Source organism: Nyctereutes procyonoides, unplaced genomic scaffold (assembly GCF_905146905.1).
Source record: "Nyctereutes procyonoides isolate TBG_1078 unplaced genomic scaffold, NYPRO_anot_genome, whole genome shotgun sequence".
NCBI classification, from domain to species: Eukaryota; Metazoa; Chordata; class Mammalia; order Carnivora; family Canidae; genus Nyctereutes; species Nyctereutes procyonoides.
Genome location: NW_026575146.1, coordinates 67,260,838 through 67,287,627, shown reverse-complemented (window position 1 = coordinate 67,287,627; position 26,790 = coordinate 67,260,838). Strand labels below are relative to the sequence as shown.

General features: G+C 45.6%; 1 protein-coding gene across 2 annotated transcripts in view; it reads left to right on the top strand.

Moving 5' to 3' along the window:
- LOC129500893 (zinc finger protein 773-like) overlaps positions 1-26,790 on the top strand; it is a 60,480-nt gene that overhangs the window by 5,898 nt on the left and 27,792 nt on the right. The window contains exon 4 of one of the 2 annotated variants that reach the window (XM_055311790.1): positions 222-1,492. In XM_055311790.1, coding sequence (XP_055167765.1) covers positions 222-1,492 — 1,271 coding nt within the window. Of the gene's footprint in view, positions 1-221; positions 3,075-26,790 lie in introns of those variants that run through there. The other variant, XM_055311788.1, reaches the window with a different exon arrangement.

Genomic DNA, 26,790 nt, shown 5'->3' with positions numbered 1-26,790 from the left:
AGAAGTGAGTTGTGGACTCAGCCTCTCCTTCCCATGCCACACTCCATCCATGTGACTTTTGCCTGCTGAGTCCTCCCTGTTCTGTGACCCAGCCTTCTCCTTCAAACTACCCCATTCCGCCAAGCTCCTTTTGTTCCAATCCCCTGGCATTATTCTTGGGATTTCAGACACACATTTGTGGTCTTCTTCTACCAAAACTCCTGACTCTTCTCTGCTTTCAGGTTGTGGGCAGAGAACAGAGGATGAGGAGGCACTTTCTGGGCAGAATATTTCTGTAGGAGAGTCACAGATAAATTCTACCCAGGAGACATGTGACCTGGATTCAGAAGGTGACTTACACCCAGCTGAGAGCCTGGAAGCAAACCCTGGCCAGAAACTGTGCGGGACACAGGGGAAGCTTCACCAGTGCCAGAAGCAGGACGGTGGAGAGAAATCTTTCAGAAGAAACGTGAAGAGCTGCATAGCCCACATGTCGAGGAAGCCCTTCCCTGATCACTCAGGCCTTCTCCAGCACCAGCTCATTCATAGCCAGGGGACACTACCTAAGAACACCAGCTGTGCAGAGCCCTTTCACAACGGACAAAAACACTATAAGTGCAGCGAATGTGGGAAAGCCTTCTGCCGAAAATACAGACTTGCTCAGCATCAGAGAGTCCACACTGGAGAGAGGCCTTATGAGTGCAGTGAGTGTGGGAAAACCTTCAGCTACAAACATATACTTGTTCAGCACCGGAGAGTCCACACTGGAGAAAGGCCTTATGAGTGCAATGAATGTGGTAAAGCCTTCAGTAACAAACCCACACTTGTTCGGCACCAGCGAATTCACACTGGAGAAAGGCCTTATGAATGCAGTGATTGTGGGAAGTTCTTTAGCCAAAGTTCCAGCCTTAGTGAACATCAGAGAATTCACACAGGGGCACGGCCTTATAAATGTAGTGAGTGTGGAAAATTCTTCACCTCCAACTCAAACCTAATTAAACACCGGAGAGTGCACACAGGAACAAGGCCTTATGAGTGCAGTGAATGTGGGAAATTCTTTAATCAAAGTCCTAGCCTCATCAAACACCAGAGAATTCACACAGGTGAAAAGCCTTATGAATGTAGTGAATGTGGGAAACTCTTTAGCCAGAGCTCCACCCTCATCAAGCACCAGAGAGTTCACACTGGAGTGAGGCCTTACAAGTGCAATGAATGTGGGAAACTCTTTAGCCAAAGCTTTGGCCTCACTCAACACCAGAGAGTTCACACTGGAGAAAAACCCTATGAGTGCAGTGAATGTGGAGAATTCTTTAGCCAGAGCACACAACTTACCCAGCACCGGAAAGTTCATGCCACACAAAACCCTCATGAGTGCAGTCACTGTGGCAAAGTCTTCAGCCAAAGATCTGCTCTGATTGACCACCAGAAACTTCACAGCCCAGCCAGACCTTACAAGTGCACTGAATGTGGGAAAGCCTTTAGCCGTAGGTCTAACCTCATTCGACACCAGAAAGTTCACCCCGGAGAAAGGACTTAGAATGATATGGAGATAGCAGAGAACCAGCTGGGTGTTTAAAACTAACACTACTGCATATCTGAACATGTAGGGAACTATGTTATATTTTCTAACCTTTCCAGGGCTCTTGCCACATTTGTCACTGCAAGTTTTTTTGTGGGTGTCTCAACTTTGTATGCCTCGGTGGGATTATAGTATCATGGCACAGAATAGACAGTTTTGGCCTAATTTACATTGTGGCCCAAGGTCTCCTAGAATGGATTACAGGGCAGTCCTTTTTGTGTGACCAATTCTGTAATCCAGATGTCAGCATTTTCTGTGGGTCTGGAAGTCTCCCTGAGAGGAAAGTTGTTAAGAATCATGTATTTTTTGGATTAGCTTCTCTTTTTCACATTGGAGGTCACATAATGCCCCCAGGCCTCGAAAAGGAGCCATGTTTGGTAGGCCAGTATCTCTGATTCCAGGCAGGAACCATATTCAAGTACAAAAACACTGGGTGAAATAAAGAGTGTGGAAAACCAGCGAACTGGAGGGGCTGTGATACCTACACAAACATTTCCAGTCATCACAGCTGGCTTACAGTAAGGTCGTTGCAGAAATTCTGGAGCCCTTTATAGCTAACTGTTCCTGTGACCAGGGCTCCTTCGCTCTACAGTTAAAGGTGGGGGGAGAGGGAGTTAACAAACAGAATTAGAAGTTCAGACCTATGAAAGCAGCAGGCATGTGACTTTTATGAGCAGTGGAGACTTGGCTCACAGTTGACCTCTACTCCAGTGGCATTGCTTGCCAAGCTAGTGCAGCAGAGCTCCCCCTCATGATAGGGGTGGAGCTATAGAACCTAGGGTTGCCAAATTCCTACTTTCCAAAAAGGTTCAGATTTTTTGTGAAAAAATGTATTTTGTAAGGATACTTAAAATTGGTACGCATTTTAAAAAGTGCAGCAGCTAGTACTGGTCAATTTTAACATACATGTGCTGACATGAAACCATCAGACTTAACCATAAAGTGTGTTAATCTTCTGACCTCTCTGTCTGGACTCCCAGGCAATTACTATTAATATGGCTACTAGTCTTAAGTTGGCTCTTAAAAGGGAACCGAATTAACAGACCGTAACTAATAGTGACAATCAGCATTGAATAGTGGGATCTTTTTTTTTTTTTTTAAACTGCTGAAATGATACACAGTTATTTTGGTTACCCACTCACCTAACATGGTTTTTCTGGTTTGTGTCCTGGGGCTATCACAGGTACCCTATTGTGAACACACAAACTCTCTGAAAAATGTGTGTTTAATGCACCTAGCAGTGCAGTGCCCAAGTCTTTAAGGTGCTAATGCTTGCTCCAGTTCTTCTATTGTTCTCGCCAATTGAAATATGGCCATATTTGTTCAAGTCTTTTTGGTGTTAGTGGTTTTAAAAGGTGTGCTTAAAAGGTGTGTAGTGGTATCTTACCATGAATGAATTGTGCATTTCCCCTAACAATTCAGTTTGCTTCCTGTACCTCTTCCTCACATAAATATTTGCCAATTCCAGTTGTTTTGAGTGCTGCTAAAGAAAAAAAAAAAGGAATCCAATAACTATTCCAGTTGTTTGTGCTGTTAACAGTATGATGGGCCACATACACTTTAAACTTTCGTTCCTGGTGCTAAAAATGAGGAGTAATCCAACCATTGTTTTTATCTTAACTAATTTCCAGCATTTGCAGCTGTGAGTATGAAAGTTGCCAACCAAAATGTGCCTTGAGAAGAAATGACAGTAAATGGTCTATTTTCAGCCAGCTACTGCTACACAAACATAGGGAATAGTAAAATGCACTCAATGATGCAAAGGGACGACTTTTAAAAATATTACCATTTAAGTTCTCCTGACCTCTCCACCTTCCAAAGAAAGGTTTAAGCACTTAACTTGGCCTTCGTCCTGGGAGCTAACCCCTGAGCCTTTGGGAACATTTTACCCGCAGATAAATACCTTTGCTACCCATACCCAATAGTGTGTGCTCATTAATATGATTTATGGATAGTGGGGAGCTTAGGCCTGTCAGCTTGACCTCTGGAGCAGCTGAGGAGACTAAAGCCAAGCCCAGAGGGACTCCTTGCCCATAAGACAACTCCCACACACAGAAAAAAACCAGAGAGATTTTTTTTTGTGTGTGCTGGCCAAACTTCATGGGTATTATCACTACGGTTTCCTGATTGCGTGAGGGAGACCAGGGAGATCTCTTCCAGCTTCTGCCCTTCTTTCCCTATGCTTTCCCTAGTCCTTATCCAAACAGTTTAACTAACTATCCAGTTTTATAGTGAATCACTGAACCTGAGGAGTGATCTTGGGTATTCTAGAACAAAATTTATGTGTGTCTTAAAATAGAAGTTTTCCACTAAAATTTAAATAGAAACTGCCCCTGAAATGCAGGTAAGTTTTGACACATACACTTCTGAAATGAACATTTTCTGTTTTAAAAATCCTTGAGACCTGTAGCCTAATTTTCCATTCATAGGTGATTTTCATGTTCTACGTGCAAAATGGAAAGGAATGATTCTGAAACTCCTCCCTCTTTCATCCTTTTTACCTACCATTATTTCTTCTATCTCACATGCACCCAATTTACATAGTAACATCCTTGAATTCTTTAAAAATGAAGTACATTTTTTTTCAAAATGCATTTCTCATGTAATTTGACACCAAAAACAAGTATAAACTTTTAACTTCTTTATGGCTACTGAAACTGAATTACCACAGTTTTGTGGTATAAAACATACACCTGTTCCTCTTAACTGGTTCTAGAGCTCAGGAATGTGGTCATGTAGAGGATAAGATTAAAGTCCAGGCATCCATAGGGGCACAGGTTTTAGGGTCAAATCCTCATCCTTTACACCTTTCCTCCAGAGCTGCCACCTTCCTTCTGGCTCCTTGGCTCAAGATCACTTCCCCTCATGTTCATCAAAGTCAGCAGTTGAGCACCTTCATTTCCAGTCACCACCTTTAAACTCCTTTGTAGAGTAGTCCTCCCCCTCCTTCCTGGGATTTATATCACACTGGGAAAACAGCTAAATATCAACGGTAATCTCAAGAGTCACATTTGCTAAGTCTTCCCCCCCACACACCTGTAGACAGAAGGGAGAATTTATTTGTAGACATGTTACAATCAGCCATAAATGAAAGCAGAATTTGTCCCAAAAGTCTCAGGTCCACACAGCAAAGGACCAAAAGGGATGGTTTTGGCTTTGAGAGCAAAAAGGCAGGTTTTGCTGCAACCAGATCCCAATGGCTGCTCTAATCAAAGCTCTAGAGCATAAGGTCTGCACTCCCAGCAGTTGTTACCAATGGCCCTGGCCTGTGGCTTTCCTTGGTTTATGGTCCTGGGGCAGTAGGGGTGTCACCTGCTAGCAATTTAACTTGGCTCTCCCCCTCAATCTTTTATGCTTCAGCCTGTGCATTTCTTTCTCTGCTTGGCTCTCCTAGCGTGGAGGTTTCAAGGAAGATGGCAGTAAAGGCTGAGAGCCACCTTTGCAGTTTTGCTCCTTAAAGTTATTGACTCTCAAATGTGGTCAAGGGACAAGGATACACATCTTCAGAGCCGATGAAACAGCCTGCAACACCATTGGTCTTAGCAGGTTTTTAAAGTCTTAATTCATTCCAAAATCAGGATAGAGAAAAAATGTTCCATCACAACATGTAAGATGTGTCTCAAATCTTAACCTTTCAAAAGGGCTTGGCTATTCTAATTTGAAGTTAACTACAGTCATTGAACCTATTACAATGCCTATTCCACATTCTAAATTTTGCTTATTTCAACTCCCTTGAAGAAATGTTCGTAGTGCTGAAACCATTGAGGGTACCCCCGCAAATCAAAAACTCAACACTAGTAGTAAAAAGAAAACCACTTTATTATAAACAGTACTGCAACACAACATACACTAGAGATCATAAATGCAGAAAAAGCAAGCTCATTTAACAGTCAACCACCTAACAAAGCCTATCAACCTACAGGTCTATTCTCAAGCAGTAACTTTCAGTCAACCATCTCGAGGAGGGCCGCCAGGGTCCCAAGGCTTGGAGAGTGGGGAGAGAGCCTCTGGGAGGATCCGGGCAGATGGCTGGAGACCAACAACTACAGGGGCGAAGGGAGCCCTCCCGCGAGCAGACGCACCACAAAACACCTGCAAGTGGGGACGACCTAGGCACAGGGACAGAAAACAAAGGTGGGACCTTTGATGGGTTTTTTTGGGGGGGGGATGCCAGAGGCGTTGGGCACAAAATGGCTGCCGGCTGCAGCACAAGGTGGGAGGGCAGTGGGGGCAGGGACTTATAAGTGACCCCCGCCTCCCCGTGAAACCTCCAGCATACCCTTCTCAGACCCGTGTCCCCCCACCGCCCTGGGGAGACCTTCAGGTGCTGCCCAGGGCTCGGCTCCGAGATGCCCCCACTACCAACCCTGAGGTTGCCCCTACCAGAGCGCCAGCCACATGCTACCTCCTGATGCTGACCCTGTTTCGGGTCCAGCTTTGTAGCCATGCACGCCCCGAAGTGCAGAGAGCTGGTTCTTCCAGCAGGTGCCTGGGTGGGTCACGGGGTCACCGTCGCCTTGTCCCAGGAGATTATCCAGGGCAGAGCGAGGATGGTACTGCCATTCTCAGCAAACCCTCTAGACCACAGTTGGGTCCCACCGTCTACAAGCACCGGCTGTGAGGTGCAGGGCCGGCCTGGAAAGTGTCTTAGGAAGCTGGGGGTGAGGAGGGCAGCGAGAAACTCGGCCTGGGGGACGCACAGGGGTGAGGGGTGGGGACGGCATCGGCTCCCTCTGCCCCCGCAAGGCCACCTCGGAGCTGGTCCTCCATCGAAGCGCGCCCAGGGCGGCATCCCTGCGGCTACTGGCCCCACCCTCACCTGGAGGCTGAAGGAGCTAAAGTGGCCTCTCTCACAGTACAGGGCCCTCCAAATGTCCTGCACGACGTCTCCCCAGGTCTGCGGCAGGGAGCAGGGTATGTAAGCCCCTGCTGTGGCCCTCTGGCGTGGTGGCCGTTTCTGGGGCTCTGTCCCCTGGTCCACCATCACCGCCTCCAGAGTCACAAGAACTACCACGACCTGCAATAGGACAGATGTTCAGATGGGTTACTGCTGCCCAGGGCCGAGCACCCACCCTGAGGTCCCATCACCAAAACCAGAGGAACACAGCGCTTGGGGTGGCTGATCAGGCTGTTCTGATTAGTGTGCACCCCCGGAGGGATCTTCAGCTTAGCCCTAGAAGACACTCTTTTCCGGGGGAGAAACAAGCAACCAGGGGAACGAGATTGGGGTTTCTCGCGCCTTTACTGAGCACCAGCACCCCCTCCTCCCCCGAAGCTGCCCCGACCGCGGCGCAGAAGCCAAGCATGGGGTGCCGGGCGATCCCGTCGAGGCCAGCGTCTCGCACGGACGAAGGTCAGCCCACGGCCCAGTCCCAGGAGCGCCGGGCCCTCGGATCAGGACGGGTGGACAGGACTCCACCCTTGTTCCCTCAGCAAAAGGAGCGGTGAGAGAAGCGTCCTTGCTGCCCACACATCGCCACTGTCGAACTGACAGTAGACGGACGCGGAGGGAGCCTCGGGGGGCAGGGTAAGATGCCCTGGACCGCGGCCTCAGGTGGGCAGCGAGGCGGGAGGGACGGGGCGGTGAGGGGACAAGGGGCCTCAAGCCACACTGGCGGATTGGCAGCACCGCGGCTGTAAGTCGGCCACTGGGCACTCGAGAGTTGGAGAACCTAAAAAGACCTAGTACGAAGGGGTGGGGGCTCTGGGCACCAAGAACACCCACATTGGCCTTTGTGACCCCTGCACGCCTGGAGGCTCAGCCCTTCCCCCACCCCCAGTCGCCACCGTGCCCTGGAGAGCTCTCCCGACCACGTGCACCCCCGCCCGCAGCATGCCAACCGCACCCCGGATGCCACCAGCCAGTGGGGAGTGGGGGGAGACCAGGGTGACATCCGCACACCAGGGCTGGCTGCGGGAGCAGGCAGGGTTCACGTGGGTCCTTTGGCAGACTCTCCAGTCAGCGCTGACGGGCAGGAAACGCACAGGAAGACTCAGATGGCACAGAGGAACGGGCGCACACACCGAGAAGGTGGAGGAAGAACCTCCAATTCGGTTGCGCTCAGGCCAACGTGGTCTGAACAACAGCCAGGGGAGCTGTCTACAGATGCCTGGGGTGCACCCCCCGCCTCAACGGCAGCTGCTGAAGCAATCCGGGGATACCTGGGGCACACGTCGGCCTCGGCACCCTCGTTCCCTGCCTGGTGGCCCTGCTGTGGGGCTGCCCAGAGCTCGGCTCTGGGACTGTGTCCAGGAAGCACCCCCAGCGAGGTGGCCCCACTAGCCATCAGCCTGGTCAGGGGCCAGGAGCAACCGAGAGCAGGGGTCAGGATGCTGGAGACAGACTCAGGGCCCGGAAAGGAGACCGGTACCCACGGTCCTTGCTGGTCCAGCTTCGGCAGGCCATGCCCGGCCTTGCAGGCGGCTTCACAGTTCACGACAGGGAAAGCTGTGCCCGGCCCCCACTGAGGGCCCCGTGGGGTCAACGGCGGGAAGAGGCCTTTGCCCACTCGCAACGGCGTGCCCCCAAGTGGTACTCAGCATGGGGGGTGGTGGCCGCAAGGGTGTCAGGGCCCTGAAAGTTGGGGGGAATGGTCTCTGCGCATCCCCCCAGGTCAGCGCCGGGCAGGGCGGCAGAGATGTCCAGAGGCACGGGCTGGGGACTCCCTGTTGCCAGTGAGCGCTCGGGGCCCTTCAGCGGCTGAGGAACTGTGCTGCCTTGGGAGCTCATCCGTTGGCTGCTCAGACTCTATTCCCAGAAGCGGTAAAAGTCCGGAACAAGGCTGTCGAACCCCCTACCGTCGCCTCCGGCTTGCCACCGGTGCAGCCAAGCGAGGTGCCCACCCCACATGGGAATGGCGCATCTTCCTCGCCCACTCGATTCCCGATTCCCGCTCAGACGCATGGGAGAACAAGTGGTTGAGGGGCCACTGTGAACGGGCACCTGGTAGTGGACCTCGGGGAGCACACAGGGCAGCAGGTTGGCGTCTCCACCGCGGAGATAACCAGGAAACGAAGGGAAGTATCTGATGGTAGGAGGCCCTGACCTGAGTGTGGCCGAGAGCAGAGCGAGGCTGGCTGGGTCCTGCACCGCCCCTACCCCGGCGGGGAAAGAGGAAGAGTGTCCCAGGCCGCAGATATTCCAATATTCGTCTCCCGTCTGCCTGGAGCTGGGCTTAGTGCGGAAGAGCCGCTCCCCACCGCGGCGGGCTCCAGGAGCCTGAAGGGTGCCCAGCAGGGGTAAGTGTCCTGGGCCTGCTTTGGCCCCCAGCCCTGTGTCGTCGAGAAAAGATCGGTAGTCTGGAGACGGTCACCTGACACAGCCCTGAACCATGAGGGATGGCAGAGCAGGTTTGCCAAGGCAACCAAGTACTTGCAGCAGGACATCACGCCCCAACCTCCTGCACCACGTTTGGGAGGCCTGAGCTCACGGATGACTCAGGCGAACAGCTCAAACAGGAACAAAATCAAGCCTCAAAGCTGCCACACGCGATCTGAGATCTAGCTTCTTTTGCTAGCTGCCGAGCCCCCTGATCCCGGCTACACAGCCACAAAAAGTGTCAATTTCACGTGAAAAAAAAAATTACTCTGTTCAGAGATGGAGCTGACTCACGGATTCCGTGGGTTTCTTGTAACCGTAGGTCAGCCACTGGTCCCCAGCAGGACCCCATCTTCACAGCTCCAGGGCTCCTGCGGCCATCTGGTTGACCCTGGAGTATAGGCACAGACCCCCAACGCTATAGAGGTTGCAGACCTTCTTCCCAGCTGCCCGTGCAGTTGGGGCCCATCCACTGGGGTTCTGGATCGGAGCGCGAGTCCCACGGAGGTACCGCCGACCTGGAAAGCTTAGGTGATCCCCTTCCCTCGCGGGATGCCTGCGAGTGAGTCCCCGCTTCCAGATTGGGGCCTGAGGAGAACCGCAGAGGCACCCCCAACTCCCCGACCCCATGCAGAGCCGCGGGCGGCCCTTGGTCCCTCAGCCTGGCCACCCTGCACACCCCTTGACCGTCTTCACTTCTGGATCAAAACAAACCTCGGAAAACCGAGCGTAACCGCCAGGAACCGCCGCGGGTACGTGCACCGCCAAGGCCTGCCCTCTCCCCGGCCGCGTGGGGTGTGGCCGTCCATGCACGTCTACCCGTTGGGACCTGGAAGAACTTCCGCAGAAGCGTCCCCAACCACCAGACGGGACCCCACGAGGAACCGCAGCCGGGCCCTTGGCAACTTACCCTGGCCTCCCCGCAGGGTCCCCGCCTGTCTCCACCTCCAGGAGCAGCCGGCCCTGGGTGCAGGGCTCCCTCTCCTGTTCCCCCGCGGTATCACAGCCAGTTCCTGCGGGCGGAGGACCCGCAAGCAGGGGCTGTTCGAGGCCCCTGCGGCCCCACAAGTCCGTTCTTCACCGCAGCTACGGCCCCGTGGAGCTGCGCATCCAATCTCCAGCGAATGGATGGCGACGACGCGCCGGCGAGACCGGGAGGATCCGGCCAGCGCCGCCGGCCTCCTGGAACCCTGCCTCGCGTGTCGCGACCGAATCCCGTCCCTCGTCGATTTCGCCCGCGCTCCGGAGGGAGGAAAGTCTAAGCGCGGCCGCCACCAGATGGCGCCCGAGAACCGCGCGAACGTCAGCGGGACGAATCATCACCGCCGGACCGCGAGGGAGCACTACCTGCGGCACAGATGTTGGAGCGCCTCCTTTGTGAAACTGTCAGGAGATTTATTTAGCTTTTCAAAAGGTTTAGCATATGTTTCCCAAGGGAAGTGCTCTAACGAAAGATTGGAGGAAATTCTCCTTTTTTGGCACTGAAGAGAATTCTTTTTTTTTTTATTCTTGATTTGCTTTCACACCTACACACCTTCCTCCATATTTCTTCATATCGGTGAGATGGGTGGTGTGGGTCTACTCCAGGTGGACAGTTGTGCGATGGTGACACTCATGGATATACAGGAAGTGTGACAAGTGTGAGATTATGACACATCTCAGAGGAACATGCAAACCCCTACACATACATCCTAGGGACACTGTATGATGAGTGAGGCATGCTGACACCCCTCAACAGGACTATGCACACACATGCATTTTACCATGTTCATGACAGAAAAGATGTGCAATGGACATGAGACACACAACGGGGTAGATACAGCTTGCACCAGGGGCTTGTGAGAACAGAGGGAGGTGCTGACCCACCTTAGCAGGTATGAGGACACAGATGTACAAATACTGCAGGGAGACTTATGAGACTGGCATGGCATAGGTACACCCAAAAGCCTGGTGTGTGCATACACACACACATCAAACTATCTCCATGGACTGAGTGTGACAAGGTGATTTCAACCTGGCTTGGAGAGAACAACCACACCTCTTCCCCATCCTAGCCCCATTCCTGCAGGTTTGATGATGCATTGATGGTGGTCAGAATGGGGAACTGGGTGCACACCTTGGCACAGTGTGGAGACTCATACAGGTTTAAATACTGAATGTAAGCCTTCAAGGACATGTGATGGGAGCAAATCAACTCAAGCTGCAGTGCCAGAAAACTTAAACTTGGAAATGCCTGCTAAGGAGCACAGTGTGCAGAGGGCAGGGGTGGAGTCAGGGGAAGCTATAGGCTTTATTGGAGGAGGGTTCAGCATGCACTGAGTCAGCTTCAGGGATAGTGGACCAAGGGTGGTTGGGGGAGGGGAAGGGCCGTTTTGGTGAATTATTAGCCATTGTTCCGGTGATTTGCATTTTCCCTGGAGGGAAATAATCAGGGGAGGGAAATAATCAGGGGAGGGAATAATCAGGTGTGCCATGCCAGCCAAGTCCTAATTCTCTTGTCTTCTGGTGTTCCTCAGGTGCTTTCCTCCTGAGTAGCCAACTGTTTCTAAGTCTACCTCAGAATTTTCTAGGCGTCAAATTACAACAGCTACAACAAACACAATAAAACACATGTAGCTGAGTAAAGTTCCCAGTTCACTCAGGAAAACACATATGGAGAAGAAATCTCATTGCTTAACTTTATGAAAGTTTTTGTGAAGTGTTTTAAAGTGCCTGGAATGTTCACAGGCAAACCATTATGCATGAGCTCTGTATGAGCTCTGTGTGGGTTTCACAGTTACCACTATAGACCTATTCTCAAGATACTTTATCAGTTGGATGTTTTGAAATTCCTCCTTTGGATCGCCTCTGGAGCTAATTTCAAAGCTTTACGAAATAATCAATGTGACCTTTAGTTTAAAAAGGTATTGGGATCCCTGGGTGGCGCAGCGGTTTGGCGCCTGCCCTTGGCCCAGGGCGCTATCCTGGAGACCTGGGATCGAATCCCACATCAGGCTCCCGGTGCATGGAGCCTGCTTCTCCCTCTGCCTGTGTCTCTGCCTCTCTCTCTCTCTCTCTCTCTCTCTCTCTCTCTCTGACTATCATAAATTAAAAAAATAATAAAATAAAATAAAAAAATAAAAAGGTATTGTCTAAAAGGATACTAAAACCATACCTTGGGGGTGCCTGGATGATTCAGTTGATTAAGCATCTGCCTTCAGCTTGGGTGAGGATCCCAGGTTGTGGAATCAAGCCCTGCATTGGGCTCTCTGCTCACTGGGGAGTCTGCTTCTCCCTTTCTCTCTGCCCCTATTCTTGCTATCCCTCTCTTGTGCTCTCTCTCTAGTGTGCTCTCTCTCCCTAATAAGTTAATAGAATATTTTAAAATTTTCAAATAAAATCATATCTTCATTTTGAGCCCTTCTGGGAGCCTTTTATATGATCACATACATAGTTTGTGTTGCTAAGCTTGGCAAGAACCTTTTTTTGTGTGTTTTATCCAATACTGTTATTGCACACATATCTCTCAGTGAAAAAGTTTCAAAATTTTCTCCAAATTTCTGTTTTTAGGATAGCTTGTACAGTGGCCTTCTGAGGACTCTAACCTCTTTTACTTCCTCTCTGGAAGTGTGTTTTGGTGGTTGCTGTGTCTGTGCATTTAGTTGAGCCCTCGAGTCCATGAGAGTCAGAGAATCCACTCTTGGCTCAAAGCACAGGGTTATTCCTTCTGAGGCAGGAAGAATAAGGAAACGCTTGGTAATTGTAGATCAATTGTAGATCAAAACATGGGTAACTAAGTCTGACACCTGAGGGTGTTTGTGACTACTGAATAAATCCTGTGATAGCTCTGGTTTCTCAGGGCCGAAGCATCCTGCTGTTACAAAGCCTACATGGCACATGCATGCAAAGACCAAGTTAGTCTGCAAATGACCCCAGAATGACCCTTCCACTGGGGGGGGGCGCTAGAGGACTCCTAGTAGACCTTCACATAAGGAGTATGCCCAAGAGAAAACTCAGACTGCGCATGCGCGTAGTCTGGCCTAGAACAAGTGTGATAATATGCAGAGTTCTTGGAAGTCCCCGCCTATTTCCAGAACCCTACATGAATTTTCCATCCCTCTATTATAACTTTCCATAAACATCAGAGCCCCACATGTACCTGGTGATCAGATCTTGTGTCTGTGACTGCACTCCCTGCCTCTTCAAGTGTGTACATTTGCTTTGCAATAAAGCTGCTTCTGCTATGCTTTACTGTGACTAATCCTTAAGTTCGTTCCCTCAGGGAAGTCACTGAGCCTGGCACTGACTAGTGGCTGAGGTCTTGGGGCCCAAAAACACCCAGTCTCTGGCATCATTTCTAATATCATAGAGACCTGGGCACCAGACTGCCAGAAGCAGGAGTCAGGTGCATCCTGTTGGGGGAATGATGCACTAGGGGTTAGTCCCTCATCATCCAGTTCTTCCAGTCTAGTCTTCATGTATGGGGTCACAGAGAGGGGTCTGCTGTGGCCATGCTGCTATGAGTAAGAGTCTCATAAGATCCCTGTCCTTTCTTCACACACTAAGAACCCTGTTCTGGAGAGTGGGTGAACATGGATGATATAGAGCTATGGGACATATCCTTGCACAGGGAGGGAGCAGATCATTATAAATATACATGACAACACACATAGATGCAATGAAATAATTCTGCTGCTCTCAGCACACCCAGAGTTCACGAGGAAGAGAAGAGTCAGATCTTGGAGTCCCAGCACAGGTGAGCAAAGGTAGTGTTCCCTAATGTCTGAGACCTTTGATTCTGGGGAGAGAGAGAGAGGAATTCAGACCCTTCTAAGCTCTGCTGATAATTTGGGGGTGGAGGGTGCCATGAGCTGTTAGTTGTGCTTCAAATAGAAATGTCATTTGGTCACTTCTGCCTAAACCTCAGTATTCTTCATAGTAAAAGTGGGAAAATAAACATTTAGGTGTAAGGCATAGAGAAGATAGCCGACAGTAAATAAAAGATGAGGCTGTGTTGGGAAACCTAGGGCTGGTATGTTAAGAATATAGAGATTATGACCTGCTGAATGAGGGGGCACACCCACATGATTTTGGCAGGTAGCTCCCTCAGCATCACAGCCTCCATGTTAGGGAAGTGGAAACCTACGGTTATTTTTTTTAATGATTTTATTTATTTATTTATTTGATTGATAGAGCACAAGCAGAGGGAGAGGGAGAAGCAGACTCCCCGCTGAGCAGAGAGCCCATGTGGGGCTCCATTCCAGGACCCTGGGATCATGACCTGAGCCAAACGCTAAGGCAGACACTTAACCAACTGAGCAACCCATGTGCCCCTCCCCACAGTAATTTTGATTGAAGGTGTAGTTTCAGTGCATTCACATAAAAGAAGTAAAGTCACAAGGTTTATTATTTACAAATCCCTCCGTGGGGATACAGTTAGTCAGGGGAAAGGCAGTCCTCTGTCCCAGATCACAATGAGCAGGAGAAAGAAAGCAGGGTAGCAAGCACTTATTACTTAAAGGTGGTTGGGGCAGCAGTCACTAGTTTTTGAGGCTCAACTCTGAGCAGTTATTTTAACAGATGCCCCCAGGAAAAGCAAAGCAGGACTTGTGACAGGAATCCTAAGCTCATGTCCTTAGCTACATGTCTACCCTGATTGTAAGCAGAGTTGTCATTATGTAAACTGCCTGGGCAGCAACTCACAGCAACTATTTTCTCATTACAGGGCTGAGTTGTGTTTCCCCACATTCATATGTTGAAACACACCCCAGTGTCTCAGAATTTAAGTGTATTGGGAGATAGGGCCTTTAAAGAGGTAATTAAGTTAAAATAAGGCCACCAGGGTGGGCATTCATCCAATCTAACTGGTACCTTACAAGTGATTAGGACACACACTGACATAAGGGTGTATAAGCACAGAGGGATGACCATGTGAAGAGTAAGCAAGAGGACAGCCAACTATAATTCACAGAGAGAGGCCCCAGGGGAAACTCCCCCTTGCCAGCATCTTGATCTTAGACTTCCAGCCTCCAGAACTATGAGAAAATAAATTTGTTCTTTATGCTACCCAGACTGTGGTATCTCGTCATAACTGCCATAGCAAACTAATATATTACCCATTTACCTATGAATAGGTACTTGCAGAATTTTGTTGTTGTTATTTTGTTCCTAGCCATTGGCTTTTATCAGTAATATTGCTGTTGCTATGAACATTCAAATACAAGTATTTCTATGGACAGACACTAGGGACATACCCTACAAGTGAGATGGCTGTGTCACATGATAAGCGCATGTTTAGTTTCATAGAAATAACCACTGAGTTTTGTAGAGTGGGGTTGTATTAGATTTATTTATTTATTTGAGGGAGAGAGAGAGTGGGTACACAAGCATGGGAAGGAGCAGAGGGAGAAGGAGAGAAAGAATCCAAAGCAGGCTTTGTGCTGAGTGCAGAGCCTGACACAGGGCTCGATCTCACAATACTAATATCATGACCTGAGCTGAAAGCAAGAGTTGGATGCTTCATTGACTGAGCCACCCAGGCGCCGCTGTAAATTGGGTTTTAAAATATTCTGCATTCTCACCAGCAATGTATGGGAGTTCTGTCTCACAACTTCACTTGTCAGTCTTTGAATTTAGCCACCTCAGTGAGTGTGTACTTGTGTTTCACTATGGTTGTTTTGTTGTTGTTTCTGGGGTGGTGGTGGTTAATTTCAAATTTTTATTTAAATTCTAGTTAGCTCACTATGGTTTTAATTTGTAATCCTCTGATGGTTAATGATGTTGAACATATTCACACATGCTTATCATTTAGGTATCTTCTTTGGTGAAATATGATTTCAAATTTGTCCTTTTTCTTGTCACGTTGGGTTGTTTTTCTAATTACTGTTGTAAAGGTTATTTTACAATTCTGGATACCACTTATTTATCAATATACTTTAAAACATTTTTCACCAGGCTAAAGCTTGCAGTTTTAACTATTAGATGTGTCTTTTTAATAGCAAAGTTTTAAAATTTTGATAAATTCCCAACTTATTATCTTCTTTGGGTTTTGATTTTTATGTTTATTGTGAAAAAGTCTTTGTCTAGCCCACAAAGAGTGCTCCTTATATACTATTTCGTATGACATGTATATATTTTATCTTAGACATTCAGGTTTATGATCCATTTCAATTTAATTAGTAAATGACTTGAGATGTTTTGAGATTTTTATTTTTCATATGCATGTCATAACTTTAGAGCAGTTTTTTGAAAACAACATTTCAGGCTTGAAATACTTTGGCAATTTTGTGGGGAATAAATTGACAACACATGTATGGGTCTATTTTGGATTCTCTATCCTTTCATCAATATTATACGTTTGATTACTATAGCTCTATAGTAACCTTTTTTTTTAAAAAAAGATTTTATTTATTTCCTCATGAGAGACACACACACAGAGAGAGAACCAGAGACGCAGGCAGAGGGAGAAGCAGGCTCCACACAGGGAGCTGACATGGGACCCGATCCCAGGTCTCCAGGATCACACCCTTGGCTGAAGGTGGCACCAAACCACTGAGCCACTGGGCTGCCCCGCTCTATAGTAATCATAAAGTCAGGTAAACTCTTTTAAAATTATTGTTCTTTCCAAATTATTTTGGATATTTTAGGTCCTTTGGGTTTTCATATGAATTTTGTCCAGTTCCATCAAGAAACAAACAGTGAAAATTTGGTAGTTCTGTGAATGTTTAAAATTAGGAGAGAGAAAATTAAAATATTAAATCTTTAGATTCAGAAACATGGTATGCCTCAGTAATGTCTTGTAAATTTGCCTTATAGTTCTGGAATGTATTTTGTTAAATGTATTTCTTCCTATATATTTCATATTTTAATAGTATTGGAAGGGGTATAGTTTTTCAATATGTGAACATTCATTGTTTATTGACCTTTTATCCTGGGACTTTGATTAACTCATTGAATTTATTAACTTTTTAAGCATGTATCTAAAGATTTTCTAAATAGATAAGCATTCATCTGTGAATAATGACTCTTCTGGTTCTTCCTTTACAACTTGTGAACCATTTATTTCCTTTAATTTTCTTATGTCATGGGCATAGATCTTCAGTGCAATACCATATAGAAGTTGTGAGCGTGGAGATCCCTGCTTATTCCTAATATTAGAGGGAAAGCATTCAGACTTTCATCATGTTAGCTTTGGGGTTGGTTTTTATTTTAAGATTTTCTTTATTTTAGAGAGCATCATGAGCATGGGGCATGAGGGGCAGAGGGAGAGAATCTCAAGTAGACTCTATGCTGAGGACAGAGCCTTGTGTGGAGTTTGATTTCACAACCCTGAGATTATGACCTGAGCCAAAATCAAGAGTCAGACACTTAACCGACTGAGCCATCTAGGTACCCCTAGCTTTAGGCTTTTAATAGATGCCCTAAATCAAGTTAAGGAAATTGATTCTGACACCAATTCTCTGACACCAACTACCCAGAGTTAGCAACGATCTCCAACATCTTTAAGGGCTTAGTCCTCCACAAGAAAGCCCCCATCTCAGACAAAAGTGGCAAGTGTCAGGGGCCACTTATACATCTGACCTATTGGCTATAATTTCAGGGGTCCCTACAATCCCTTCAAGTTCAATAACTTACTAGAATGTCTCATAGAACTAACTAAAAGTGGTATACCTATGGCTCCAGTTTTGTTGTAAATAATATAACTCTGGAACAGCCAAATAGAAAGGATGCATAGGGCAAAGTCTGGGCGGGTCCTGGATGTGAAGCTGCTATGACCTTTCCCTAGGGAGTCAAGCCACAGCACTCTCCTGCACATCACTGTGTTCACCAACCAGGAGCTCCACTAAGCCTAGGTGTCCAGAGTTCTGACTGGGGTCCTGTTATACAGGCGTGATTGATTAGATCATGGCCACATGACTGGACTCATTTCCCTTCCTAGGGGAAGGTCTGTCGGACTCAAAGTTTCAAACTTCTAGTCACAGAGTTGGTCTTTCTGGTAACAAGTTTCCATCCTGAAACTTTCTAGTAGCCTACCATTAGTCACCTGTTAGCATAAGAAAGATTCCTATCACTCCAGGAATTACAAGATTTTTAAAGCTCTCTGCCAGGAACCTGGGACAGAATGCAGGTGTGCTTTTTATTATACTACACTTTCTAGCTAATATACATTCATTTAATATAATCTAAATTGTTAAAACAACTTTACATTACTGGTAAATATCAATGGATTATGATGGTTTCAGGAATCCAATTTCCTAAAATTTTAAGGATTTGTGTGTGTGTGTGTGTGTGTGTGTGTGTGTGCGTACACACACATACGCATCTATGTTCATATATTGATCTGGAATTTTCTTTTCATATCATTACCTGGTTTTGCAATCAGAACAAAATTGGCTTTATAAAATTAGTTGGGAAGTGTTCCATATATTATCTTTAAAAAAAAAAGAGTTTGATAGAATCTTTATTTCTTCATTAAGTATTTGGTAGGATTCGTTGGCAAAGCCATCTTGGCCTAAGTTTTTAGTAAGAAGGTTTCTTACATTTATACACAGATTTGCATTACTAGAAGCCTGGATACTAAAATTTTTTTAAAGATTTTATTTATTTATTCATGAGAGACACACAGAGAGAGAGGCAGAGACATAGGCAGAGGGAGAAGCAGGCTCCCTTCGGGGAGCCTGATCCAGGACTCAATCCCAGGGGGCCACCACCTGAGCCAAAGGCAGGCGTTCAACCACTGAGCCACCCAAGTGCCCCTAATTAAATATTTTTAATGCACAAGGATTTTCAGATTATCTATTTCTTCTTGAGTGGGACTGGTAAGTTGGTATCTTTCAAAGAACTTTTGTCCTCCAAATTTCCATTTATTGGGAAAGAGCTGTTTAAAATAAGTACCCAGGGATCCCTGGGTGGCGCAGCGGTTTAGCGCCTGCCTTTGGCCCAGGGCGTGATCCTGGAGACCCCGGATCGAATCCCACGTCAGGCTCCCGGTGCATGGAGCCTGCTTCTCCCTCTGCCTATGTCTCTGCCTCTTTCTCTCTCTCTCTCTCTCTCTCTCTCTGTGTGTGTGTGTGACTATCATAAATAAATAAAAATTAAAAAAATATATTTAAAATAAGTACCCATTATCCATTATATTTTTCAAAGATATCTAGTGCTATACCTCCTTTCCTTGCTTATATTTGTAATATGCTGTTTCTTTGTCTTTTTCCTGTTGTGTCTGGAGTTGTTTCAATTTTACTAATTTATTCAAGCTATCTTCTTTGAGGGTTCAGAAGTTTTTTGAAAAACTTAAAAAAAAAGTAACAAAGTTTATTAAACTGATTCTCAATACACAGGACATTAGGCAAACAACGTAATGCAAGGATGGGAACTGCAGGCCAACCCCAAAGTCACCCTAAGTTAAGGACACAGAGTTTGGAATCTGGGTCTGCCATAGTGTGCACTGCAGGAGAGAGAAAACTTCAGGGTCATACACTGGGGCATCCTCAAATATTTGGCTGAGTACTAATTTGTATATGCATGTAGGAAACCACCAAAGGCTGGGTAAAAAAAATAAACACCAAAAAGGATAAGATGAAATAATTTGAAGACTAATATAAAGAATGGAATAGTGGCTGTTCAACTAGAAGAGTCAGATAGATGCTCAACTGACTGAGCCACCAGGCACCCAACAAATCCACTTTTATATTCAGGGATGTCAATAATCTTCAAGGAGAGATTGATGGACCCCACCCCCACCCCAAAATTAGTAAGGACACAGAATACAGACATTATCAACAATCTTAACCTAGTTGACAATTGTGGAACCCTTCACTAAACAATACAATAACATTCAAGTTAACATGAAATACAAGACAGCCCATATTCTGAGCCATAAAGAAAATCTCAATAAACATAAATAATTCAAGCCATAAAGCATATAGTCTGAATGCAATAGAATTAAATAAGAAATAAATGACAAGAAAGATAAGGAAAATTCCAAATGTTTGATATAATATACTTCTAAAATGAGCTAGGTGTGAAAGAAGGAATTTGAAAGGAAACTGGAAAATATTTTAAATTATAATGAAAAAAACATGCCTTCTATGGGAAGCAACTAAAGCAGTTCTTACAGAACCACTTTTGGTATTAAGCATCTATACTAGGGGGAAAAAGGTTTCAAATCAAATATAAAAGGATCTCAGCTTCCATGTTAAAAAGTAGCAAAATAAATGAAATCCAATAAAAGTAAAAGGCAGAGTGCTTGGCTGGTTCAGTCAGAAGAGTATGGACTTGGTCTCAAAGTTGTGAGCTCCAGTCCCGTGTTGGGTATAGAGATTTAAAAAGAGAGAGAGAGAAATAAATAAAAAGGCAATGGTAGAAAAAAAAAGTCAAATTGGGAAAAAATCAGTGTAACCAATTACTTTAAGAAGATAAAACTGATAAACTTTTGATCAAGAAAAAGAGGTATAGATATTATCAGTATAAGATGTGAAAATTCACAAAAAGGAAACCTCATTTAGAATGGAGTCAGGAGCACAGCATGGGGAGCTCTCATGCCTGGTACTAGCTGTCCATTGCAGACCCAATGGGAAGAGAGGACCTTGCAAGCCAATACTACTTCACTATCCCCAGGAGGAAGTTCGATTTCTTCCTCTCCTGGCAACAGCCCGGCCAATGATAGTGACAGCTCAATCACTGAGAAGCCACCATACTTACCCAGTTTTCTCCAGTGGACTTCTAGTTTATAACAGCCTTCTCAAGTTCCCTTTTCCTCTATACAAGAGCATTCCTCACCTTTCTTCTCTGGACTTGCCTATGGTTTTGCTGAAGCTTGCTTGCCCTGGATTGCAGTTCTCAGCTATTCCCAAATGACACTCCCCCCCCCCTTTTTTTGGTTAAATAAGTGGCAGTTTTATTTTTAAAGTTAAGGTTAGTTGTTGCACCAAACTGGGACCCAGAGAAGACTCCCAACAACTCTGAGGCTGGTGAACAAATGTGCTGGTACCCACACAGCTGATTGTTCTCATTGCTTTCTCACCAACCCTGGGGTTTGCCAGTAAATTTTCTTCTGGATTTTAAGCTCCATGCTTTGTGTCTGAGCCCTCTGGAACTTATTCAGGATCTGTTTTAAGACCTTGTCTTTTAAAAAATTATCTCTGAGAATACTTGTTTGATCTTTGGTGCAACTCCTTTTTTAGAATTCAACCATTTTTGATGGGACTGTGTTGACTTCAGCCCAAGTCATGTTTGGAATAAGAATGTTACTATAGGAACTAGCTTTTGGTCTCTTTTTTGGAACCAGACTGCTCCTTTTGAACTGTGTAGGACTTCAGTCGCAGTTTTTCTTGTGAATCAGATTATTCTGGTTGAAACGGTGCCAGCCTTCAGTTCAACTCCTGTTCAGGATCGGATTTTACTACTGTACCTGTAGGTACTGTAGCCTTCAATCAGATTCCTTCTAGAACCAGACTGTTCCAGAAGAACCTCTAAGAAGTGGGATCCCAGTCATCAAAATGCTTTTGAGGGCACCCCTCCCAACTGGGACTCTAGTATTATGTTTAAAAACTATGATCATGCATTTATGAGTAAGTAGACTAACTTAATCAAAAGTAATTTGGAGCTTCCATGGCCATTATGAGGAAGTTTTGATCTCCCCAAGCTTACTTATTTTACTCAAAATTCAATTAGAAAGCTGCAGTTCCTAAAATAAAAAACTCTAAATGGGATGCCTATTTTAAATGGTTATCTCAAGGCTTCCAGTTGTTTTCAGTGTTCTAAGTTTGTCTCTTTGTAAAATACTATTTCTAAATTCACTGAAGCAAACAATTAAAATAAGTCAAAATGGCTTGAGGCCTCTTTTTCCCTTCTGTCTCATCTTTTTTGTCTGCAGACATGTGGCAACAAAATTCAGGCTTGCACACAGAAAGCTGATGAAAGATTTGTAATCAAGGATTGCGATCATGACGATTACAATCAACACAAAATTGTCTCAAGAATATTATGGTTAGGGACACCTGGGTGGCTCAGTGGTTGAGCCTCTGCCTTTGGTTCAGGGCATGATTTTGGGGTCCTGGGATCTAGTCCCACATCAGGCTCCCCGCAGGGGAGCTTCTCCCTCTGCCTATGTCTCTGCCTCTCTCTGTTTCCCATGAATGAATGAATGAATACCTTAAAAAAAAAAAAGACTATTCTGGTCTACCTTTAGATGTTGAATAATCCACCTGGATAGCATCTGACTCTGTTTATTAATGGCCTGAACCAGGATCTTTCTCTTTTAGTTAAAAGGACCAGGATGGAATGAGAAACTTCCCACTCCAGATTTAGTTAATATGGCAAACCAGCTCACCCACATCCCAGATGAGTCGCCTAAAAGAAAGGCCACTAAAATTCTCAATTTTCGATTCTCACAAATGACAGTCCGTGAACAAAAGCCTTTCTAGTTGCTATTTTTGCAAAAAGCCAGGGTACTGGAAAAAAAATATTGTTATAAATTTGAGTGTTCCAGGTGCATTCAGTCCTTTGCCAGCCTTTCTAGTGTCTTCCTAATTCCCAATGACGAAGGTATGAGAAACTTCAGGGGCTCTTCCCAATCCTCCCTCTTAAAACAGCTTAGAGAAACTTTTTTTTTCTTTCCCCCAAACAGGCTATTTCTTTAATTATTGAGTCTGTGGCTGAGGTGGAGCTTTCAAGGGAATTTAAGAAAATGAGCGTCTGGAGGAACTGAGGGGAGACGCAGATTCGCTCAGGAGCGGCCAGCACTGCCAGGACGCAGTTCCTGCCTTGACCTGCGGGCCGTCATCCTTGGCTCCCTCTACTGCGGTTTCTGAAGCCCTCTCAGCGTCGTCGTTTCACTGGACAGTCAAGACAGTTGGGAATGAATCTCTGTCTTTGATACCAAAGCTACACTCTCAGTGTTTAACCCCCCACTGCTAGAAAGCTGCCTCTGCTTCAGAGTACTAGAGTAGTTCAAATAGTGGGGGTCTCTAACACACTTCAACAAGTTCCTGTGTCTGTACCTATTCCCTTTTGTCTAGGTCCTTGGAGAGCTAGTCTCACCCATTTCTCCTTAGTTATTCCGCCCCTATTCATTTTATTGGGCTGAGTTCTCTTATAAAAGTATCATGCCAGGCTTTCTCCCAAAAAGGGGAGATAACTCTAGAATTTTACAGTGGTAATCAAAATAGCCAACCAAGGGAATTTATTTTTTTTAATTATTTATTTATTTATGATAGGCACACAGTGAGAGAGAGAGAGAGAGAGGCAGAGACACAGGCAGAGGGAGAAGCAGGCTCCATGCACCGGGAGCCCGATGTGGGATTCGATCCCGGGTCTCCAGGATCGCGCCCCGGGCCAAAGGCAGGCGCCAAACCGCTGCGCCACCCAGGGATCCCCCAACCAAGGGAATTTAATGACCATTTGACATCTTTTATTCTGTCTCTGACAGCACTATAGCAGACTCTGGAGATACTGAGCATTTGTTCCTATTGTAACAGCTACCATCCTCTCTGGGAAAAATCCTCAACTAATATTGGGAAATCCACAGTGTAGCTCCTATCAAGATTCAAAACCTCTTCCTATAATCAGTGCTCTAGAAATAAAGAAGCCTGTCAGGGTATCAAGCCCATAATAGATTAAGGAAGGTCTCATTACCCACCCACCACCCCACCCCACCCCCGCCTTATTTCCCATAACACTCTTTTAACTGTGAGAAAACCCAAAAACCAACAATGGGAGTTTGTCCAGGATCTCTGAGCAATAAATACCAAATAACCACTGTTACTCCTCAGCACCCTGTTGTCCCCAGTGCCCATCTGCTACTAACATCCATTCCTGTGGTAAACAAAATTTTCACTGTAATTGATTATGCAGTACATTTTTAGTATTCCTGTTGATAAGAATAGCCAATTTTGTTTTCACTTGGAAAGAACAGAAATACACCTGGAGAGTCATGCCCCAAGGTATCACAGAGTCCCTCTTAACTTTTCACAAATCTTAAAACTTGATTTGGATTATAGAAAGTCCTCTGCAGGCTCTACTTTGTTGTACTATACAAACAATTTGCTTCTCTGCTTCCCTTTTCAAATCTCTTCACAGGAAGACAGCACCCACCTGTTAAAATTTTTGGCCTTAAAAGGACATAAAGTCCTCAAAGAAAAAATGCAATTTACTCCATCTCAGGTTAGATACTTAGGGTGTCTGATCTTGAAACAAGGACTACATTTTGATCCAGATGAAACCCCTCACAACTGCTTAATGTTGACAGGTACCTTTTGAATCCTCATGAGAACTTAACAGGAAACTCCTCTAACCGATGCAGATTTTTCATGGTTTACTGATGGTTCTTATTTAAAGAATGAAAATTGTAAATATCGTGCTGGGTATGCTACTACAACACCCTTTGAAGTCACTGAGGCAGAACTTTTACTTTTGACTACTTCAGCCCAAAAGCTGAGTCCTATGCCCTCACTTGAGCTTGTATCTCACCCAAGAGTAAAACTCCACAAACATTTATACCTATAGCTGGTATGTCTTTGAGGTAGCTTATGACTTTTGGAATATTATAGAAACAACAATGTGTCCTTACCTCCAATTGGAATAATGTTAAAAATGGTTCCTATATCCAAAATTTATTAGATGCCATACTTCTGCCAGCTACTCTGGATATTAGTAAATTTTCTGGGCATTCCAGACTCAACTCCCTGGGGGCCAAAGCAACCCACCTCACTGGTATCTCTGCCACAAATGCTGCTCTCAAGGAAACCAATAGCCAAATCTTTGTCGTGGTTCAGAGATGTTCTCCAAAATGATAAATTTTGGGAAAATTGACAGGAGATACCCAGCAATTGGCAACAAAGGGGAAGACAATATTGGAAATATAATTGTTCCCTTAATAAAAAGAGATAACTTTGGTTTGGGACACATAACAATTCAGCCATATCAGAAGTTCTAAAATTTCCACTACTTACAAATGCATACACATTACAGGTGCCTGGGTGGCTCAGTAGGTTATTTGGCCAACTCTTGATGTTGGCTCAGGTCATGATCTCGGGGTCCTGTGATTGAGCCTCATGTCTGGCTCTACATTCAGTGGGGAGTCTGCTTGAGGATTCTTTCTCCCTCTCCCTCTGCCCATTTCCCCACCTGTGGGCTAAGTCAATCAATCTTTAAAAAAAAAAAACACAAATGCATACACATTAAACCGTTGGTCTGAGAAAATGATAGCATTCATAAACCAATGTTGCTGAGGAACAGTTACTAAGTCCACAGAAGTACCTACCTCACTTGTCCCACCTGTCCAAAATATAGTCTTAGGTACCTGTCCATACTGACCCTGGGCATTTCAAATTACCCAACAGACTTCAGGTTTGGCAAATGGATTTCATACAGCTCACCCCATCTCATGGATTTAGATGTTTTAGTTATGGTTTGGGTTTTCTTATGGATCAAAGCTTTCCCTTGAAAATAGGCCAATGTCTCTTCTATGACCGTTGGAAAAGATTATCCCTAGGGGCACCTGGATGGCTCAGTCAGTTGAGTTGCAACTTTTGGTTTCAGCTCAGGTCATCTCATGAGTTGTGGGATCAAGCCCCATGTCAGGCTCCATACCCAGCAAGGAATCTGCTTGAAGATTCCCTTTCCTTCCTGCCCCCTCCAATATAAATAATTTTTAAAAAGATTTTATTTATTCATGAGAGACACAAAGAGAAAGAGAGACACAGAGACAAAGGCCGAGGGAGAAGCAGGCTCCATGCAGGGAGCCCAACATGGGACTCAATCCTGGGACCCCAGGATCATGCCCTGGGCCAAAGGCAGGTGCTAAACTGCCAAGCCACCCAGGGATCCCCATAAATAAATCTTTTTAAACAAAGATACTATCCCTATATGTGGAATCTCTCTCAAACTTCATAGTGATCAGAGAACCCATTTGAAATAGTGGTCAGGTATTTTGATGATTTTGTGCTGTTTTCCCAGTTTTTGCTTATCATCTTTAATCCTGTTAGCTAAATCCACTTAATGGCACTATTAAAACTCAATTGGCAAAACTTCTAGAGACTCTCAAATACCTTGGCCAAAAGCATGGCTGTTAATTCCTCTAAACCTCAGATCCACCCCCTAGGGAACTCACAGACTTTTAGCCTTTGAGATAGTCAAAGTACATTCAAAGCACTTGGCTCCAGCCTTCTTTGACTCACAGTTGATATTTCTATTAAAGAGAAGTATGCTGGGCAGCCCGGGTGGCTCAGAGGTTTAGCACTGCCTTCAGTCCAGGGCCTGATCCTGGAGAGCTGGGATCAAGTCCCACGTCAGGCTCCCTGCATGGAGCCTGCTTCTCCCTCTGCCTGTGTCTTTGCCTGTGTTTCTCATGAATAAATATTTTTTAAAAAGTTAACTATGCTTTGGTAGAGCAGTCTTCTCACAGTGCGCTCCCAGGTGTTGTTGGAAAAGACACCTTCAGACTCATCAGCCTCACTGGAAAGGCCCTGGTCAGGAAGTGCTAAGCAATCCTTATGCCATCAAACTCCAGGAAACAGACCCTTGGGTTTCTGTAACACATCTAAAGAAAGCACCAAAACTTTGATTGGATCGGACATCATTTGGTGACCTGAAAGTAAATTTCTTGGAATTGAAACAGACATCTGAAGACAGCTTTCCCAAGATGTGTAAAACAAACCCATATACCTTTTTCACTGTAGCTGCTTCTTTTATGGAAAGACAGTACTCTGCATTTTTCCAAGCCCTTGCAAAAAGGGAAACATCTTTTGATTGTGGCCTTTCAGAAACAGCATCATTATCCTGGGTCAAGATAATTTTCATTTGCTTTTTCTGAGGGGCTAGAAGGTTCAGAATTCAGAAGTCTCATCTTAACTATTAACTGACTTTGGATTCATATCTAAATTCATGGTCTCTGAATTTGCAATGTTATAGGCTGTATTAGCAATAACACATTTGC